Below are 21,397 nucleotides of genomic sequence, written 5' to 3' on the forward strand. Positions count from 1 at the left end.
GAGAAGGCAGACAACAAAGGAACCCGTAAAGACACCAAGGATAAACAAACGATAAATCAAGATAGTGCTACAAATGCCGATGTAGGAGAAGAGTGGCAGGCAGGGTGGATCGTTTGAGAATGATTGAAATGGCTTTCTTGGCCATCTTAAAATTTTTTTAGCATCCACAGTTGTACAAGGGATTTGTCCTGCCACATCCATGCGTGCATACCACACTCCTTCACCGCTCCAAACATCCTAGCAGGCCTTGTCCATCCCTTTGCACATGCGTACATGAGGCCTGTGGATCCCTTCACATGTGTACATGAGGCTCATAGAGACCTTTGCATGTGTGAACATGAGGTCAGTTGTGTGCGAGGTGGTGGTGGTAGGCTGTGCAGGGTGGTGTGGTGTGTGTATGTGTGCACGCACGCATGCACAAATGTGTGTGTGCAGGGTGGTGGGCTGTGCAGGGCGGTGTGGTGTATGTGTGTGTGCAGAGTGGTGGGCTGTGCAGGGTGGTGGTGGGCTGTGTGGGGTGGTGTGCATGTGCGCATGCATGTGTGTGTGTGTGTATGTGCATGTGTGTGCAGGGTGGTGGGCATATGTGTGTGTAGGGTGGTGGTGGTGGGTATGTGCAGGGTGGTGGGCGAGTACAGGATGGTGGGAGTATGTATATGCACGCTTGCATGTGTGTGTGCAGGGTGGTGGGCTGTGCATGGTAGTGGGCATGTGTGTGTGTGTCTGTGCAGCTTGGTGGTGGTCAGCACTGGTTTCCTCTCTCAGGGCTGACTGGTTTGGTGTCTCCTGTAGAGGACAGTGCTCACTTCATCCCTCCTCTCTGGGCACCACCTAATACATGCTGGAGTTTCACTCCTCCCAGATCTCTGCATTTAATACAGTATAAAGGGCAGTTTGACCTGGGAACCTGGGAATAGGACAAGGGGCATATTCTGGAGGTGGCCGGGCTGTCAGGAGTCCTCTGTCTGCTTCCCGAGCCCGGGCGATGACCCATGTGTGCCTGCTCCTCTGCACTGGATGGGAGGCCCCTCTGGACACAGCTCCGGCCCGGCGCCCTGCTCGGGCTTGTGCTGTCCCTCCCCTGCGTCCCGGGAGGGTGGTCTGCTCTGGGTCTCTGCAGACCCTCGGTGGCTGGCTCACTCTGCCGGCAGCATGTGCCAGCTGGGGCACACCCAAGCCTTTGTGAGAGGAACCCCATCTTTTCTGGCAGGGGTCCTGTGCGTCCCCCAGCCTACCACGTATGCAACACTTAATCTCCCCCACCTCCATAGCCGAGGGTCAGGCACTGTACACTTCCCAGTGCCTCCCTGCCCGCACTGCCCAGGGGTCTTGCTCACTGCCTAAACAAACCCTCTGGAGCGGAGCCCCTGCCTGTGGGCCGCCCCCCCCCCCCCCAGAGGACCAGCATCGGGCAGTGTGGATAGCGGCACTTCTTCCCTGGCTCTGCCGCCACTGCAGCCTGGAGGAGGGCAGGATTAAAATGGCTTCTCCCACCTCACTGAACCCCAGCTTTTCCCAGGCAAGGGGGCCCCACTGTTAAAGAACTAGCATGCAAATGTCATTGTCTAGTGCTGCTACTGAGAAGGCAGTGCTGGCCAGGGTAACTTGCCACGTGCTGGTCTCTGGAACGTGTGTGGCCTAAATCTCCACCCCATGGCTGGTTTATGGACTTCATCCTACTGTTTAAAACCAGTCGTCCCCTGGAAATGGCTCTTGTCAGTGCCAGGGTTTAATGGTTGCTCCTGGCATGGAAGGCTGTGGAGGGATTTTCTTGGACCCTTCTCCACTTGGAGGATCGCTGACGGACTCTTCAAAGAGGCTGGCTTAAAGTGCTGGAGTGTGGCTCAGCAACTAGCACTTGCCCAGCATGCGCAAGGTCCTGGGGTCAGTACTTCACACTGCTAATAATACTAATACCAATGCTAATCTCTTTAAAGGCATGAGGGATGGCTCAAGTGGTGGCAGAGCACTTGTCTCCCAAAGAAAAAGAAATAGAAAAAGTTGACTCAATAAATGTCAAAAACAACAGGCAACTCTAGTCCTCATCCCTAAAACAACCTGAAACTTTACAGTAGAGTCATATCTTATCAAAGGACTGTAGCTGTAGCAGCCAGCTTGGGCTCTCACAAGGCCTGCATCATTTGGAAGCCAGGAAAGTTGATCAAGCTCCTAACACAGATTTCAAAAGCCCATGGCAGGAGGTTTCCAGGCTGGGTTAACCCACTGGGCTCCTGGGGGATGGGGTCCCAGCCCCATCTACCCCACCCAGTGTCCCTGTTGCTGCCCCTCCAAAACTGAGGACACTGGATGGAAGCAGGGCCGGTTTACAGAGCCAGCACTCATGGAGAAGCCCCATCTGTCTTCTCACCTCATTAACAACAAAGCATCTCTCAGAGCAAGGAAAAGTCTCAGTAGGGTGATACTGGAAAACTTCAAATGACCATTGCCTTCCTCGTAGTAATTCCCTGCAGAAGGGAGGTGGGTTTATATGCTGTGAGTGCGGATAATGCGGCACTGGCTTCCAGAGAGGGGCTCCATGCAGCCTGAATGCAGACCTGCTTGTTTATTTCAAAGTGAAACAAGAATTCTGATTAGCTTTTAATAGGAAAGGAATGGAGTTGGCAAGAATGTAGAGAAATATGAAAGTGTGTGTGTGTGTGTATTCATTTCTGTTACCTTAGTGACTCGTTTTTTATGCAGATTCACAGCTGAAAGCTGTTTGTTCTCCTGAGAGAAGCAGGTGCCTGAAGAGAGACATTTGCTTCGGGGGGGGGGGGGGGGGGAGGGGGGGGGGGAGAAGACAGTGGGGAGGGGAGGGAAGAGGAAAAGGAGGAGGAGAGGAGGAGAAAAGGAAGAGGAAGAGAAAGGGGAGAAGGGGAAGGAAAGAGAGGAAGAGGAGGGGAAGAGGGGAGAAGAGAAAAGAAGGTGGAGGAGAAAGAAAGGAAGGGATGGAGAGAAGGAAGTAGAGGAGGAGAGAGCCGCTAGGGAGCTGGGCAGGAGAGCACAGCATGGCAGAGCTTCCAGGGGAGAGAGACTTCCTCAGAAACTGCTCATGCAGAGGTCACAAATAGCAAATTGAAAAAAAAAAACTTGTCCAATCTGCTTGGTCCTCGCTTGGTATCATATTTTCATTTCACCGTTAGGCTTGGACCACTGTAAATAATGCGTCTCTTTGCACTCACAGTGAAGACACAAGTGTCCCTTGCTTGTAAACCATTAGTAGGGTTAGAAAACATTCTTGAGCAGTTGGGTATTTTCTAGCACACACTGGGCCCTTCGCGCTCTTCTCTGCCCTGGAATCTAGTCTTGGAAGCACAGACGGCCCGCCTCCCCTCCCACTGTGGGACCGTTTTGTTTTCCTGATAACTGTTGCCTACTTGGCCAGCTGGTGCTAAGAACCTAAATTTGGGGTACATTTTAAGTGAGATGAGATTGTACTTTAAGTGCTGATGGGAAATCATGGCTAAGAAGCAGCAGTGGGTTGAGATTGAACAAAGGGAGATTTGATTTCCTGGGGTTGAACTGAATGTGAGTGAGGTATTCACATTGTCTATAAGAGGTCGATGACAATACAACTCACTTATAGCTTACTTCTACAAATCAAAATGTACTTGAAGATAAAATATCAAGGAATTGAGAGCTGGCATCTAATGGCATCTTACAGTGAAACCCCTCAGCACTGAGAGTCTTGTGGAATAAGCTAAACACACTCAAGAACTCCTGAGAGCAGTCATAAAAAATTACTGTTTGATCTGACAACAAGGACAGAGAGATTTCCTGATCATATTATTTCAGTATGCAGCTATGTTCTCCTCAAACATGAAAACATTCATGGTAGATATGAACAAAGAAAATCTGAGAACAGGTTTGGTTAAGGAATTTACTGTCATGTAAGAAAAAAACAGTAAGATATAATATTTCTCATGAAGGATTTTCAGTTTCTTTGTTTTGTGGTTGTCATTGTTGTTTTTGCTGGTCCTGGGGCTTGAACTCAGGGCCTGGGCGCTGTCCCTGCACCTCTTTGTGCTCAAGGCTAGCACTCTACCACTTTGAGCCACAGAGCCACTTGCAGTTGTTGAGTGGTTAATTGGAGAGAAAGAGTCTCACCTGGACTTTTCTGCCCCGGGTAGCGTTGAAGTGTGCTCCCCAGATCTCAGCCTTATGAGTAGCTAGAATTACAGGCGTGAGTCATCAGTGCACAGGTATTGCAGTGTCATTCTTTTTTTTTTTTTTTGTGTCAGTCGTGGGGCCTGAGCTCTGGGCCTGGGCGCTGTCCCTCAGCTCTTCAGCTCAAGGCGAGCGTTCTACCACTTGAGCCACAGTGCCACTTCCAGTTTTCTGGTGGTTTATTGGAGATAAGAGTTTCATAGACTTTCCTCCTCAGTCTGGCTTTGAACCATGATCCTCAGATCTCAGCCTCCTGAGTAGCTAGGATTACAGGCGTGAGCTACCAGCACACCCAGCTTGCAATTTCATTCTTATCAAGGCAAAATGACTAGATTGAAAATTGCATGAGTTCCACATTCAGTCGTTATAAAGTATTTATTGAACTTTTGTTTATTTGGCTGTCCTGATATTAGAACTCAGGGCTTTGTACTTGATAGGCGGGTACGAGACCACTGAGCCACAGCTGTAAACTCTTAATTAAAGGACAGCTTTATCTTCTAAGACACTGTGCAGGTCATTTCTTTCAGTACATCGGGAAGGTTTCTGTTTCACTGTGCTTCACCTACTATGAAAAATGAATCCTTTACAGCACTTTGGCTCTGTAGTGACTGAGCTGTGTTGCGTCAGATTCACTTGTGATTTATTTTCAGTGACGGAAAGAATCATGGCAACTTAGAGTACCATGCTGGGTATTTAGAAAGTTCTCCAACATTTTATCATTTATTTCTTGCAGGCTTGTACAGCCTATGTGGATTTCATGATTTCTGTGGCCAAACTGATTCGTCAGGAGCAAGGATTGCCTGTTGATGAGAACCAGCTTGCTCTGGAGATGAATAAAGTTATGGAACTGGAAAAAGAAATTGCCAACGTAAAGCACATTTTCTTTTCTGATATGCTAACTAATGTCAATCTCTGTACCCTTCCCCCCTCTCCTGCTCTAAGGACACAAGTGTAACTCCAACCACGTGATAAAAATTCATTCTTCAGGAATGGATCACTGACTCCAAAAGAGTCTTTGAAACTGCAGAGTTTTATAACAAACTGGGTGACCCACTAACTCTGACAAATATTAAACTAGATATACTCAAATGCCAGTAATAAGTGGATCACACCAACAACACTACCATTGCAGTTTAAGTGTTGGGTGCCTTTGACAGGAAAGCTGGTAAATAGCTGGTATCTAGGTCGATGGTATTTGTAGTGAAATTTCAGTGTTTGGGGGCATTACCTGGAGTGAAACAAACCAAGGTGTACAGGTTTTGCACACAAACAGCTTCTGCTGTAGGAAAGAGTTTGACTTTATTTTGTAGTTCTAGAATTAAAAATGATCACAGGGATCAGTGTCTGTCACCCCTGATGAAGTGCTAGCCCCAAACATGGCCAGAGGCCAGAGCAGACTTCCAGACTGCTGACCTAAGAGAAGGGCAGGGGCGCCAGCCTCAAGTCCCAGGGGGTAAGGTGCATGCAAGTCTCTGCGTTCCAGTGAACCTGGGAGTCTGAGCTGGCACTTTGTGCTCTGACAGTCCTTGGGTATTGCTCTGTGGTCAAAACCCAGTCAACTTTGACTCTGGTGTCTGGGTTCACTGAACCCAGACTCAGAGTCAGCCCAGCCCCTCAGCCCTCAGAACCCCTCACCTCTGTCAGGCAGTCTCATAAGAATCTTAAAGAAAGAAGGTCTTAGAGGACATTGTAACTTTCCTGGGCTGCATGGAACTAAGCATTCAGGCCTATCTGGGCTGCTTAGAGCTACAGCTAGACTGATAGGTTGGTGGGTAGTAGTCTGATGGGTTGGTAAATGGTAGTCTGATGCATTGGTAGATGGTAGTCTGATGAGTTGGTGGATGATAGACTGATGGGTTGGTGGATGGTAGTCTGATGGATTGGTGGATGGTAGTCTGATATGTTGGTTAATAGTGATCTGATGAGTTAGTGGATGGTGGTCTGATGGGTTGGTGGATGGTAGTCTGATGGGTTGGTGGATGGTAGTCCGATGGGTTGGCAGATGCAGCCTGATAGGTTCCATGTGCCTCTGTGGGGCCAGTTCTGCTAGTGGATAATCCCGCCCCAGGATCATGCCACTCCTGCTGTCTGAGTTCTCCCTTGAACCAGCCTTGGTCCTGTAGAGACAGCTGTATCACTCAGAGTTATCTGTGTTTCACTGTCACCTTTCTTGCCTCTGAGTAGGGCAAGGGGTCTCAGCCACTTGGGTACACTACCTGTGTTTCTCTGACAGTATGCAGCAGCCCGCAGCAGTAGTGATTATTTTCACAAACATTAGTTGCCTTTTGAGAACATTTCAGCCATTATCACCAAGTAATAATTACCCTTGCCTTGTCTCTCCTCACTTAAATTCATTTTTACTCATTTAGGCCACTAACTGGAGGCCTGCTAATATAATGTCTTATTTTTCAGGTTTAATGAATAAAATCAGATTGGCTGCTATTGAGTGTAGAGCAGCGCTGTGGTTGAACAGAAGGGCGAGGGCAGGAAATTAGGGATCTGCTCAGAAACCTCACATCCTGACTTTTCTGTTGTTTGCCATAAATTGTGAGATAAACTCTTTTTTCTTGGCTGGACTTTGAGACATTGAAAGGGGCAGAGGGCTTGAGATTGGAGTCTTTGATAGGTGAGTTGGAGAGGATGATATCCAGGAAAGTTATTCTGTGACACAGGACAGGCTAGAGTTGCCCTCAGCTCTGGTCCACGAACACAGCTTATATGGCGTATTAATTTATCAAAATATACAAAAAGTTTTTGAAGAATTTTGCAGTCAACACCATAGCCGCATGTTGATCATTGTTACCGAATTTATAAAATCTTGAATTTCACTTTTCTTTCCAATATGACCAAATAAATCACAAATCAAGTGTAATATAGACCACAGTGAACTTACCTTACGCCTTTTCTTTCCTTGTGTATAGTTATATTTTTCTAAGGAGTTCCTTTCATTCTAATCATGAAAAATTATTATCTATAGGCTACAACTAAACCTGAAGATCGAAATGACCCAATGCTCCTTTACAACAAAATGACAGTGGCCCAGCTCCACAGGAACTTTTCACTAGAAATCAACGGCAAGGTGAGACAGAGTTTCCATTGGCCCTCTTACTGTGCTGTGCCCTAAAATTAAAATATTGTTTTTTTTTAATTCATTGATTTATTTGTTGAAATGAATTAAAATTCAAAATTGCTTCAGATGACACTAGCCTTTGATAAGATCTTTTACAAAAAGGACCATTTGAAATCATTTTATGTACCGTTAGAATAAATTTAAAATTTAAAAATCAAGGAGGGCATGCCATAATCTTAGAAACTATAGCAGAGCAGAGACTGGAAGAGGGGGAAGTCTTTGAGACTATTATATAGTCTCTGGGCTGTCAAACAATAAAACACTGAATTTCTTCTTTAGTCCTAAAGCAGGATAATTTATTCACAGAACTGTCAATGGTTTCAAGGCCATCTCTAGAGGAGTTCTGAACAAGAATAGAGAAGTAGAATACAGAAGGAAGAAGACAGTCTGTCTCGTAGATTCTATTTATAAGTAGGACTTGATTTCTTTTCACTTAGCTAGTTTCGAACAATCTCATTTTGGGGTTGTATGTCTACACTCCGGTTCTTGCTGAGGCACAGTGATGGAAGATATACATAAAAAAACTATCCATCTTTAGCCCTAATTCTTGTTAACAAGGATTATATGTATAATAAATGTGTCCAAACCGCCAAAGGAAAACAAATATTTAGCACCTAAGAGTCTATAATATGCACTCCATTTGTGGAGTAAGAGACAAGAGTCTACCTTCTAGAAACTCTGAACTTAGCTTCTGAAATATAAAACTTGGGTAACGTCTAACATTAGCAGTTCGAAATGTATTTTTTGATCTGGCTTCACCCCAGCTATAGTACCGTGTATGAATCCATTGCTCATTAATATCCATTTTTATTTAATTTTTTACACATTTCTGATTTTTATTCAACATTTAAAATGTTCTCAGGTATTCTTTTCACTGGCAGCTCAGTGGAAAATGTGCCAAAGCAAACAGCCATTCCACAATCACAGAAGTACACTCTTAAAAGACATTTGAGCTCATTTTTATTTTTGCATAAGCCCCAAAAGCTATATTCTGAAAGCTAAGTTTCCTTTTTCTTTTTTTTATATTGAGTAAAGAAGAAGATGACAATGAACCTAATTTCTAGTTATATGTATGTTCTGTCCTCGAGGCTTACAGTTCTGTTGTTTCTCTTAAGTGGTTGGTTTAATTATGCTATCTGAATAATCATATTGCACAGCTAATTTTTATTCAACAGCTGATTGAAACAATTGAGGAGACCTCCCAAACACATAAACTGACTATTACGATAATCACTTAGCTGTGCAACCAACACCCTTCCATGTCTGCCCTTCGTAAACGTAATTGAATGTTGGAACCAAGAAGAGAAGTCTGTAATTACTGAGTGTTTTGTGCCTTCTCTTGTTCTGTTTCTTTCCAGTCATTCAGCTGGTCAAATTTCACAAATGATATCATGTCGACTGTGAATGTCACCATCCCCAGTGAGGAAGAAGTGGTTGTTTATGCTCCAGAATATTTAACCAAACTTAAGCCCATTCTTACCAAATATTCCACCAGGTAGGTGTGTGGGAGTGCCCCAAGCCCCAACTCTGCCTTTCCCATCCCTCTTTAGAAGCCCTGCAGCCTCATGCTTTCTGTTGCTGGGTGGTGGGTTTTTTTATACAGAGATCTTCAAAATTTAATGGCCTGGAGGTTCATAATGGATCTTGTAAGCAGCCTCAGCAGAACCTACAAGGAGTCCAGAAATGCTTTCCGCAAGGTGAAGAAACAATCTCTCTTTTCTTAAGATTTAAAGCATAGGGTCGACCCACGGTCAGGGAAGTTTGCCATGTTCACTGCTAGATCAGGGCGAGCTTTGCCCACACACCCAAAAAATGCCAAGTGCCGCTTGCTTTGCACGTGTCTAGAGTGTGCTGCCCAGGTGGGGAGGGGTAGGGCTCGTGGGCTGTGCCATCCTGGAGTGATTTTCCATGGCTGCCCAATCTCCTAGTCCTCTACAGAGAGACTGGGCTGTGTGAGAAGCTGGAGGTGAACACTGGATCGATTGGTTGTTGCTGTTGTTGTGCAAAAAGCATTGCAGGGTATCTGTCTCAATGAACTTGACTTTCAAGTGCCCTCAGCACACTGCACAAAGACACAGATAGCCTACACTGACTTGGAAATCCACTGACAACACGATTACCAGAAGAAACAGCCTGAAAGTCTCGCTGTGGGCTGTGCCTACCCTGTGTAAAGAATTGCCTGGGTCCTGTTGAAGGGGGCCAGGAGGGGAAACGCTAGCCTACATTGATGTCTTGGTGTGCTGGAAAGAAAAAAAAAGCTGAAATTTCCCCCTCTTAAAAAGAAAACGGAGCCACATGTTTTTAATTAAAGAATACAAAAAGGGCATTGTGCTAAACTTGCTTTACCAAGGTTAATCTCCTGATACATAAATTTATCCACAGAAAGTTTTTCTAAAGTACCTCGAGTTCAGCTAAAAACATTAAAAAAAAAAAAAGCAGGAAAATGTTTTCTTCTGTAGACTATTTTCCCCTCTGAACATGTTCATGTGACCAGTGGCAATGTTTTTATTTACTTTCACAAAGCTTTCTGGAAGGATATGAACTTAACATGGCCAAAAGTTTTCCTGGGGCCTGCCACATCATTTGCAGACCATTTTTAAGTGGACGCTCTGGAGGGTTATGTTGTATCATAGGTCAGGGACACGTGATGTGTGAAGAGGAGCGATGCGGCCTATACCCCAGAGTGGACACGAGAAAGCCAGAGCTGGACGGTGGGGAAGGCGCGGGCCACGCTCCCCGTCCCAGCATGCCTCGCTCTTCTCCTTCACAGGCTCTGTACGGCACCACCTCGGAAACGGCGACCTGGCGGCGTTGTGCAAACTACGTCAATGGAAACATGGAGACCGCTGTGGGGAGGCTATACGTGGAAGCCGCATTTGCAGGGGACAGCAAGCACGTGGTACTGTCCCGGGCCCTGGGAGGCGTGTGGTGGGGACAGCTAGCACGGGGAGGTGGCCTAGGCCTGGGAGGAGGACAGCAACCACAGTGGTGGCCTAGGCCTGGAGGGGGACAGCAAGCACACGTGGAGGTGGCCTGGCCCCTCTCCCAGTGACCTCACAGTGCCCTGCACTGCCCTGTGTGCAGGCTGTGTTGCTGATCACAATTGTCCATAGCTCAGCTCAAACCTCATTAGCTGGCAGAGAGCCCAGCCTCCTCTAAGCAAGTCTCCCTCCCCAAGGACCGGGTTGCTTCTGATAGTGTTGAATTCAAAGCCCCTGCCCACTCTCCAGACACAGCGCACTAGGACCTGCAAACACGGTGCTCCCCCGGCCCCAGCACGGATAAACCCACACTGCCAAACTGACACAAATGACTGTTCCATTACTTGCTAACTCCCTGGGGGGGTTACTGGAAGGATGAGAAATGCTCCATTTTTTACTGTTCCTGAAAAGAAGACAATGAATTTAACAGTATAGTGAAAGGATGTATTGAGATTCTGCTTCATGCTTAATTAAACCTCTAATGGTTTAAGTATTAATCAGCTAGCATTTTGATAGTTCTTTGCAAGGAGAGTGGGAGCCATTACATTCTGTACCAACTAATGGCGATTCTGAACCAGTGGTGATTCTTCCAAATTAATGTGTGTATTATGAACAATTTAATCAGGAATCTGGAATTGGACTAGGAACAGACAGGAATATAGGTATATATAGTAATAACACTTTACAATATAATGAGCCCATATGTTCATTTGTTTGGTCGTAATTTTTCTCTAGATTTACACTTGTTAACATGTTACTGTTCCTACAAAGACAGCATGCTGCTCTATTTTTACAACTTTGAGGCATAAAGAATTGTGTTAGGGATTATCTTTGGCTTCTGTTCTCTTCGTTTGAGGTTGAAGATCTGATTGCTCAGATCCGAGAAGTTTTTATTCAGACATTGGATGACCTCACATGGATGGATGCAGAAACCAAGAAGAAAGCTGAAGAGAAGGTAAAAACCAGGAGGGGCTACACATAAAATTTTCTTTATAGGAAGAACTTAACTATAAGATAGTTAAGAAAAATTATAACCAAATATGGCATGAAAAGTTCCAAGCTCCAGTTTCATGGATGAAGATTTTTTATAAGATTTTTTTAATGTCAGCAACCAACAACACAATCCATATTTAGTTAAAACTTTAAAAATGCAACCATTTAAAAAATTATTATAAAAGTGATGTACAGAGGAGTTACAGTTATATACGTAAGGTAATGAGTACATTTCTTGTCTAACAGTGTTATCCCCCTCTCTTGTTCCCCTCCCCCGCGCCCCCCGCTTTCCTTCCCCCTCCCAACTCCTCGCCTCCCAAAATTGTATGGTTCATTTCCAACTAGTATCACTGTTGGCCTTGGTTTCCCCTTTGTCCTTTGTCCCTCCATTTCTGTGATTCCTCTTCTCATCCCCAAATCAGATAAACTTATATGCAAAATAAAAGAGTACAGGAATCAAAAACAGTGACAGGAGGGTTTAAATCAAAGGGGAGGAAAGGAAAGAAAAAGAAATAACTACATACAGTGTGCAACAACAACAAAGAAACCTTTTGTTTCCATATTTTGTTGTTCATTTTGATTAGCATCATTTTATGTGGTCATATACACCTAGCTTGCTAGCTATTGTGATCCTCAGCTAGGGCTATCCTAGACATATACTAATTATTACAAGTGAGGGAAACCATGGGACCTATATTTCTTTGGGTTTGGCTACTTCACTTAATATGATTTTTTTCAAGTCTTTCCATTTCCTTACAAATAGGGTGATGTCATTATTTCTGATGGAAGCATAGAATTCCATTGTGTATATATACTACATTTTCTTATTCATCCACTAAGGGGAATCTGAGTTGATTCCATGTCTTGGGTATGGTAAACAATGCTACAATGAACATGGTTGTTCTGGTGACTTCAGTGTGGCCTGGTTTATGGTCATCTGGCTAAATGCCCAGGCCTGGGATTGTTGGTCATAGAGAAGCTCTCTGTTTAGTCTTTGAGGAACCTCCATACTGCTTTCCAGAGTGTTGAACAAGTTTACATTCCCACCAACAATGTAATAGCATTCCCTTTTGCCCACATCCCCATTGTTATTATTAAATGTTTTCTTTATAATGGCCATTCTAGCTGGGGTGAGGAAAAATCCCAGTATTGTTTTGATTTGCATTTCTTTTATGGCCAGATATGTTGAGCATTTCTTCATGTGTCTATCAGCCATTCTTAGTTCCTCTTCAGAGAAGTCTCTCTTTAAATCTTTAGCCCACTTATTAATGGGATGATTATTTCTTTGAGGATTTGCTTTGAAAGGTTTAATTTTTTGAGTTCTAAGTATATTTTAGATATGAAGCTCTTGTCTGTTGTAAAGCTAGCGAAGATCTTCTCCCAATCTGTAGGGTTTTTATTTATCCTGCTAACTATGTCCTTTGCCATGCAGAAGCTCTGCAGTTTAATGCAATCTCATTTATCTGAAGATAAATGAGATTTGGAAAATAAGAGGAAATCCTGTATGAACAAATAGGGATATGTGAATTTACAGATAATATATTATTGGTTCATATGTTTTTCCTTCTATAAAATAAAAGATCTCAATCTATCACTCTAAATTTGCCTTTCATTTGTAATGTAAAATTCCATCTAAACACTTAAAATAGCCCCTATTTAGCTTTTTGGTACAGCTTAGAGAGAAAAAAAATATTACATTGCTATTTAAGTATAACATAGTATATTATTTTTTGTGTTAGAAAACTGGAGTAAGGGATGTTGAAGAAATATTTTTATCATTACTCCTAACTACCCTCTAGGAGCAATTTTAAATGAGACTTTCAGTATCGGTATCCTACACAGAAATGAGTGCAAAGATTCCCCAGGAAATCTTAAATTTACTGTGTTCGTTGGTTTTTATGACAACATGAGCACCAGGAGGAAGGAGTCCGTGAGGCTGGAAGGGAGCATTCCCCTCCCTGACCCACCTCTGTTAGGGTGGCAGGAAGAACAGACCCCTCTGAACTGGCATAGGAGCCTAGAGTAAACCACTGTACTGAGTCTGCTCCAGTTCTCTTTTAGAATTAAATCACACAGAACTACTCGCGTTTGTGGCTCTTGACCTAGAAAATAGGTTGAGTTGGGCCTAGAAGCAGGGCCTCCAGAGTCATCTTTATCTGTGCGGTTCCTTCGCTGCTCAGACGGGATTGGTCTGTCCATGTCTCACCTGGCCATGGCGTGGTCCTGTTTGACGTGGCCAGCTGGCTTGTTCTGATCAGCATTCCCAAAGTGCCATCACCAAACACCAGCCCTGCGGGCCACTCCACATTGGGGTCAAGAGTTTAGGAAAGCGTCCCAGCCCCACCCAATCCCAGAATACACCCATTCGTGCGTGAATTTATTTCATGCCAACCATCTCTCTTTAGAGGAATCTCTACCAGGTCAAAAGTTGCTCCTAGCCTCACAGGTAGGCAGGCTCCTCAGTGGCTGTGTGAGACATGTTTAGTACATGTTGAACACAGGGTGAACACAACAGCAAAGCAGTTCTCTTCAACACTTACAATAATCTAAGACTCACCTTAAAATCTACTTGATTTCAATTCTAAGAAATGCTGACACAACCTACGTACTATTTTTCCATAGCATTTGCCCAAAGTATTTGGCTGTAAATATTGCACAAAGTACCTTTTCTGTAGAATTTATATCTCTGAGAGCACACCAAGGAATTTTTTTTTTCTGTTTAGGAATAAAGTACCGTGGAGAGGGACCTGATTTGTAATGCATGGGAACTGAGAGGAAAATAGACTTGACCTAAGTGAATCCAATGACATTGACTTTCTGGACCCCAGGGGGATGCGTAAGCCCAAGCTCACAGGACAGTTCTGTAACCAAATCACATCACTTGTTGACAAACCAAGTAACTCAGAGATTCAGGCTTCCTTCTCCATGAAAAGCTTAAGCTAATTAGATTAATTAAGAATAATAGGATATGATAGAATCAAAAGTCGCTGGTGACAAAAGCAAGAGAGAAATTAAAAAAGCAATAGACAAGCAATGATAATAAAATAAGTCAAATAAGTAATTTTAAAATAATTAAAATAAAAAATAGAAGTTTGAGTAAAAGATAAATACAAACTGGGATAACAAGGAAAATGCAGTTTTCTGCTTGTTTAATTAATGTTACTTGTTTAACTTGAGAAGATGGCTCCACTGAGTTCTGGGAACAAAGGAAGATAGAAGAACTCAAGGAATCAGTATTCAGGAAGAGCATTAGCAGGAGAGCCCCTGTCTGTTTCCACAACCAAATCAATGAAGTGGAAAGATAATTATAGCTTGTGAGAATGGAAACTCTAAATATTACCCCTTCTATAAAATAACACGAGAAAGTTCGTAACAACACAATGCATTTGAAGCAATGACCCGCGTCCGTTTTTATTTTGGCTTTCTCGGTAAAACCACAGCCTGTGAGAACTGGTATTGGAAACCACATTCCAGACCTGGCTTTTGTTGACTTATTTTTTTAACCAAGACAAAACAATCCCAAAGGACTCTGGCAGAGCGGCGTCCAGCATTCTCAGTTCGCAGCGTGGATCCGCAGTTCCTTGGCTGCTAGGGGCAAATTCTGTTTGTATTTGGAAGTTATACAATCATCCTCACTTTGAATATTTTAATTTTCCTAGGCTCTAGCAATTAAGGAAAGGATCGGCTATCCCGATGACATTATTTCAAATGACAACAAGCTGAACAATGAGTACTTAGAGGTGAGTGCTAGACTATGGCTGAGGCTGGGGGCGGTGCCAGGTCTGGCTGGGAGTCCCTGGAGCTGATGAGCCTAGGCCCAGCTCCACAGCGCTTCTTGCAAAAGCCCTGGAAGGCCAGTGTTGTGGTGTGGCCAGTCTAGCCTTCTGTCTCATTGGCCTGTCTTGTACTGGGGTTTTGCTACGGTTTTCTATATGTTTTCTTTTTAAGAAGGGTGACCTGGCGTCTTTTAAGGAGCCTAGGGGGCTGGGGTGGAGGAGTGAATGGTGGGCCGGCAGGCAGGCCCCAGCTCAGGTTTCTTCCCCTTTCTCATGACCCCCACCCCAACCCTGGTGGGGGGAGGGGACCCCCAAGTCCTTCTTGCTCTATGAAGCAACAGGTAGTCTGTACATGTGAGAACTGGGAGCTAGATTATTCTGCCATGGGTCAGTAACAATGACAAGAGAAAACTCAGCCATTAGAGAGAATGATAGTGTACCATTTGCCAGGAAATGGAAAGACCTAGAAGAATTTCTGTCAGGGGAAGTAAGTCAGACCTAGAAAGACAAAGGTGGCACGTGTTCCTGGAGTGTGGAAGCTAGTATGAGCCCATAAACTTACAAGCAAAGGTGTTGGGTGGCATCCAAGTGCATACAAGTGGATTAATTGAGATATGGTAGATTGAAGGCAGAACTCGAATCCTGTCTTTCTTCAGAAAGGCAGACGTGAAGTTCAACAACATAAAACACCAAGAAGGGAGTTTGGAAGGGGAGAGGTAGGCTAAGAAGGGAGGGGAGAATGAATGGAGAGCAGACGCAGAGGAGAATTCCATGAATATCCTGCAAAACTAAGAGGAGTTAGGGAAGGAGTAGATTGGGAGGTTCCAGTGAAAATGTTGAAACGGGTGGGTGGCGTGGATCAAGATGCATTTCCATAAGCAGCCTTGTTAAGTGACAACCCCTTTGTACAACTACTTAAAGACTACAGTTTTCAGAAAGCCACCACAGTACTGATTTCAGTCAGCTGAGAGCAACGTGACTTAGCTGTGGCCACCACAACCAACACCCTAGTTTTGCCCCCATGGCCCTCCCCGGGGCCTGGGGTAACCGTGCCGAGAGGCTAGCTGTGAGGAGGTCTGCAGGGCCACACGCGCCCGCCTCCCGTCCATATGCAGGCAGTCCCACTGGCGTGCTCACCTGTGTCAGCTGCGTAGTTTGCGAGTCTCAGGGGCATGGAGAGACGCTGGTTCAAATCCCAGCTCCACTCCTCAGGCAGGGACAAGTGACTATGTCGTCTGTGCCTCCACTTCTTCAGCTTTAAAGTGCTGACCACAGATCCCGGTTTATAGTTTCATCATGAGGATGAAGACAGTGTAATGTGTCCTTGGAGTTCCACAATGGCAGCCAGTGCCCCGTTTCCTTGTCTGTGGAGGTGATCACTGCACACCCAGCACTGCTGGCTCGGTCACTTCTTCATCAGTGACTATTAACTAGAGTACAGATGGAGACCGTCGGGCAGTTAGATGTTGTATAGAATCCTGGAATGCAGAACAAGGCTGGAGAGGGGGCCTGGTTTAAGTGGCAGAGTGTAAGTCCTGATTTCAACCCTCAGTATTTGAAAAACACGTAGACAGATACAGATGCCATGCCTACACGTGTGGATGGATGAATTTCTGGTTAACTGATGGAATTTAAGAAGATGTGTTTTCTAGTAGAAAGTTTGTGAGCCTTAGCTTTACTATTTCTCCCCAAATCTTTTCTCTTCTATAGCTGAACTATCAAGAAGATGAATACTTTGAGAACATAATTCAGAATTTGAGATTCAGCCAAAGTAAACAACTGAAGAAGCTCCGAGAGAAAGTGGACAAGGACGAGTGAGTACACTCCATAGTCTTCTACCCTGATCCGAGCCGAGGCTGAGTAGCCAGGCTGACGGCTGGGCGGGGTGCTGAGCCCGCTTACAAGGGGCCTTGCCTGCCCGACTCTGTGTCGGGCTCTTAGGAAAGTTAAAAAGCACAATATCCTCTTTCCATTTAGAACTTCTAGGAACAATAATTATATCATACTGAAAATAGGGTCAAGAATTTGGCCAATTTAAGGCTTTCTCAAACTTCCCGCATTTCTTTATCCATGTCCTAGATTGGACTAAGTTCTTGTGGATACCTTAGCATCCCAGCCTGCTGGTAGGCCTCCAGCTATCTAGAATGTTCCTCTGCTGGCAGCGCCCCCCTTGCTCCAGCAGAGGAGTGGCCCCAGTCCCGTCTCCTCCCTCGCTGTGTCTCAGGCTCCTCTCCTCGCTGAGGGCGCCTGGCAGGAAAGCAGGGCTGGCTCTCAAGGCCTTCTGGTGACACAGATGCTTGGGATTCACTCTTGGTTTCTCGTTGGGTCACATGGACGCATCTCCCCCGTCTGTTAGCATGAGTATTGTTACTAGAGCCTCTGAGCTCCCAGGGAACAAGGCCATTACTTTCACCATAAAGTGCAGCACACAAAACACTCTCCATTTATGAGTGAGCAAGTGAAAACTACACGCGTGAACTGGATGTTAGCTAAACAATCATATGCCAAAGCGATGCGGGGTTCATCCATGCGCTCCTTTATTGTTCACATCCATTTACTTGGTTGATTTATTTGAGAATGCAGACTAAGTGCAGGCACCAGTGGGCCCTAGGAAAATAGAAAGGTGAACAAGACTAGACGTGATGCCATAAACTCTACCACAAGGAGGGGAACGTGCCAGGGAGGAGCCAGGTGTCCCACAGAGCGGACGCTGGGCATGGGTGGGACGCTTCCTTCCTCACATAGCTTCTGAACTCTTGCTGCACTGAGGAGCCTGAACGATAGTTAAGTCCTACTGACCACCAAGCTTATCATTATGAGCAAGCACAGTTTCATCAGGTGCTAAAAAGGAAGCTGCCAGCGGGGAGTTGGTGGTCACGCCTTTAATCCCAGCTACTCAGGAGGCTGAGATCAGAGGATCACAGTTCAAAGCTAGTCTGGTCAGGAAAGTCCATGAGGTTTTTATCTCCAAAAGAAAGCTGGAAGTGGAGTTATGGCTGGAGCGGAAGAGCACCAGCAGAAAGGCTGAAAGTGGCTCAGTTCCACCACTAGAGCCCTCAAAGTCCTCCCAGCTTGTGTTTGTGTGGAGTTTGGAATTTGGAGGGAGGGTCTTGATGGTTCCGCCAAGGTCAGCCCTGAATTCCAAGTCCCCCTCCTGGGCCTCCCGTGTGCCTGAACCTACAAGCATGCGTGCCACACCTGGCTGCCATCATTTTGTAATATAGTGTACTGTATTCACTTTCATCAGAGTAATTTGTGTCCAACTCTGTCTCACTTTAACACCAAGCCAAAACTCGATGCGAAATTTACTGAATGTCTGATCAATAGCACACATACTTCAGCTGTACTTTGAGCCCTCTCCATAAGTTTCTGACAGTCACAATGTGTCCTAGTTCCCAGGGGCTTCTTTAACACTAGCTTTGCTAGCTTTGCTCCTTTCCTCCATTCTCTGCCTCTTTCGGAGTACAGAGATTTGAACATCTGAGTGTACGCTGGCATCACAACTGCGGAATGTTCCGTGACGCAGGTTGTCTTGCATTTGCTCTGTGCCTGGGATTCAGGTTGTGGCATTCTTCTTTGAGAAGCCTCTCGTTGAGCCTCTGAATTTGTGCTAATCTCTCTGTGGACCCGTCTTGCGTATGTAATATTACGGGATTTCTCACAAGACGATGCATTGAATGTGCCAGTTTAGATTTGACACTTATTCTTGACTTCCAGAATAAGTAGAGGCAGTTTGGCACTATTTCTTCCTTCTGCCTTGTTCGCCTATCCTGTAGAATAACGTTTCACGTGCTAAACATCCTCACTCCTAAAGTCTTGCTGGAGAATTCCACATCCGTGCCCCAGAGCGGGTGGATAGACGCCAGCCTAAGGCTGCAGAAATGAGAGGGCATTGCATGTCCAAAGTACCTACTAACTTACATAACTCCAGTCAGCCAAAACAATCAGGTTTTAGGCCTTTGCTTTTCCCACTCAAGTCGTGGCTCCCGGGAAATCCTCCCATATTGCAGCAAAATGTTGTGTTTGGGGCCCTGATCCACTCTCTGTGCTCCAGACCAAAGTGTCCAGCACTGACCCACAGACACAGAATTCTCCATGTATGCAAAAATTAATAGTCCCTTATCCTTATATCTGTTTTCTAAAAACCTCCCTTTTACTGCTGCTAAGCAAAAGAAACGAGGCGTTCATCCTCCACCCCATGCTGCCCCATCTGTCTACACTCCTGACTCCAAATCTCAGTCCAAAGACAGGGCTGTATCTACCCGCTGCTAATCAAATACCACACTGGCATGGGAAACATCTCCATGTCACCAGCCCCATTGTAACTTCCTTGATGAGCACGTTGCTTCCATCACTCAGAGTTATTCCAGTTTTTGCCTGACTCTTATCCCAGCCCGCTCACATCTTGAGCTGATCCTTCCATGACTGGAGAGGTTTTACAAATGTAGATGGAGTCATGTCATTTGCTGATCGGAAGCCTGTCCATGGATCTGTCTTCTAGTTTTGTCAAGTATGAACGTTTCACAAATAGATCCAAGACCCTCCATCCAGAATTTGTCAGAAGCCCACCACAGCCCAGAGCTCCAGACAGACAGGGAAAGCCTTCCTCTGTTGTTTTTTGGCCTCTGTCTCGTCTTCCTTGTGGACCTGACAGAAACCCCAGAGGGCTTTGACTGGAGATGCATGTTCACTCTTCTGCCCCGTGGCTCACAGCCTCTCCCCTGTGTCTGCCCCATGGCTCCGGTCAGCACAGTGGCTGGCTGGGACCCACCCTCCGGGAATCGGGGAAGGGGAGGCCCATCCCCGTGAACATGGGTGAGCTTTCTGCTCGTGGGAGGACTTGACAGGAGAGCGGCCAGTTGGTAAAGATGCGGACCCAGCTTCCCCTGCACTAATGGACACATGGTTGCTGGTGGCATGGAACCATCATGGCTGGAGCTAACCCCTTACCCCAGCCCTATCTTTGCTTAACAAGTTTAACAAGTTTAAAAGAACAAAACTAAGGAACTCAGGCTGGCTGCATGTGACTGTCCCAATTAATCATTTGTATAACCTTTGACCTGATGAGCCAGCAGCCCAAGGCTGCTCATGTGGCTTCCAGTGGGTGTTTGTAAGTTATCTCAAAGGAAACATCTTCAGTGCTGATTCGTAAGGAATTTCCAGCATGCGTGTTGTCAAATAGAAATGGTGCTGAACTGACAATACAATGCCCACTGGCAAAATTACTTAGTGATATAGCTAAAAATAATCATTAGTAATATATCTAACATTATTAACTTCTAGCAAGATGATTATTCAGAGCTCAAAACAGAAAAATAAACCTCGAAGCTCCGGAATAAAGCAAGAGGAATCCTTTTTATTGTTTCTAGATTTCACCTTACCCTATTGGCTTTTCGGGGCAAAACTTTCCGGAAGCAAACTGTGGCCCCCGTGAGTGGAGTTGGTGGATTGAGGCGATAGAGCCTCACAGTGCTAACATAGCACTTAAAAACTGAACTTCTAGGGCCTGGGAAGGTGGCTCAGTGGTAGAGCGCTTGCCTTGCATGCCTGAGGCCCTGGGTTCGATTCCTCAGCACCACATAAGCAAAAAAGAAAAAAGCCAGAAGTGGCGCTATGGCTCAAGTGGTAGAGCGCTAGCCTTGAGCTGAAGAGCTGAGGGACAGCGCCCAGGCCCAGAGTTCAGACCTCACGACTGGAACACCCCTACTACCACCAAAAAAAAAAAAAGAACCACTTACTCGTACAACATTCCATCTCTGGAACCAGGTCAGCATTTAGGCTGCAGTAATGAGGTGAGCCGAGGATTTGCTCCACACGACATAGGCATGGAGGCTGTAGGGTTCTGGCTGTTCTTCTATACTGGACGGGCTGGACATAGCAACCACAGTCAGTGGAGCTCAGGAAAGGCGATGTCCCGAGACGGGGACTCTGTGCCTCTTCCTGAATGGCAGGCAGGCACAGCGCTGGCGCCCTGTGGGGAAACGGGTTCCCTACACGTCCAGGACCCGCAAGGGCCCTGTTCCGCCCACCACCCCATCCTCACTAGAAGTTCAAGGCAGCCCAACAACCTTGGTCTTCGTAACTGGTGAGAGAGGAACTCAGGAGAGACGTGAACACAGTACTGGCAACAGGAAAGTTCATTAGAAGAGAAACATGGCAGAAGGCGAGCAGAGGAAGACAGTAGCTGAGCGCGTATCCACCATCTTGACGTCTGATTCAGAGCCTGGCTTGGGGTTACATGGGGGCCTAGAGGGCTTTCGGATCGGTGGACCTCCTCTCTGTGAGTGTGTGACTGTCCAGTCCTTTCACAGCCAGGCAGGTTTTGGTTTATCAGTTCATCCTGCCAGCTG

General features: G+C 45.6%; 1 protein-coding gene across 3 annotated transcripts in view; it reads left to right on the forward strand.

Annotated features, from left to right (window-relative positions):
* Window positions 1–21,397, forward strand: part of Mme (membrane metalloendopeptidase) — a 71,135-nt gene that overhangs the window by 30,229 nt on the left and 19,509 nt on the right. For all 3 annotated transcript variants that reach the window (XM_042685470.1, XM_042685469.1, XM_042685468.1), the window contains exons 9-16: window positions 4,901–5,035; window positions 7,145–7,246; window positions 8,656–8,792; window positions 8,901–8,994; window positions 10,068–10,196; window positions 11,135–11,233; window positions 14,931–15,011; window positions 16,758–16,861. In XM_042685470.1, coding sequence (XP_042541404.1) covers window positions 4,901–5,035; window positions 7,145–7,246; window positions 8,656–8,792; window positions 8,901–8,994; window positions 10,068–10,196; window positions 11,135–11,233; window positions 14,931–15,011; window positions 16,758–16,861 — 881 coding nt within the window. The remainder of the gene's footprint in view (window positions 1–4,900; window positions 5,036–7,144; window positions 7,247–8,655; window positions 8,793–8,900; window positions 8,995–10,067; window positions 10,197–11,134; window positions 11,234–14,930; window positions 15,012–16,757; window positions 16,862–21,397) is intronic.

This window comes from Dipodomys spectabilis, unplaced genomic scaffold (assembly GCF_019054845.1).
Source record: "Dipodomys spectabilis isolate Male_0828 unplaced genomic scaffold, ASM1905484v1 ptg000095l, whole genome shotgun sequence".
In the NCBI taxonomy this organism is placed as follows: domain Eukaryota; kingdom Metazoa; phylum Chordata; class Mammalia; order Rodentia; family Heteromyidae; genus Dipodomys; species Dipodomys spectabilis.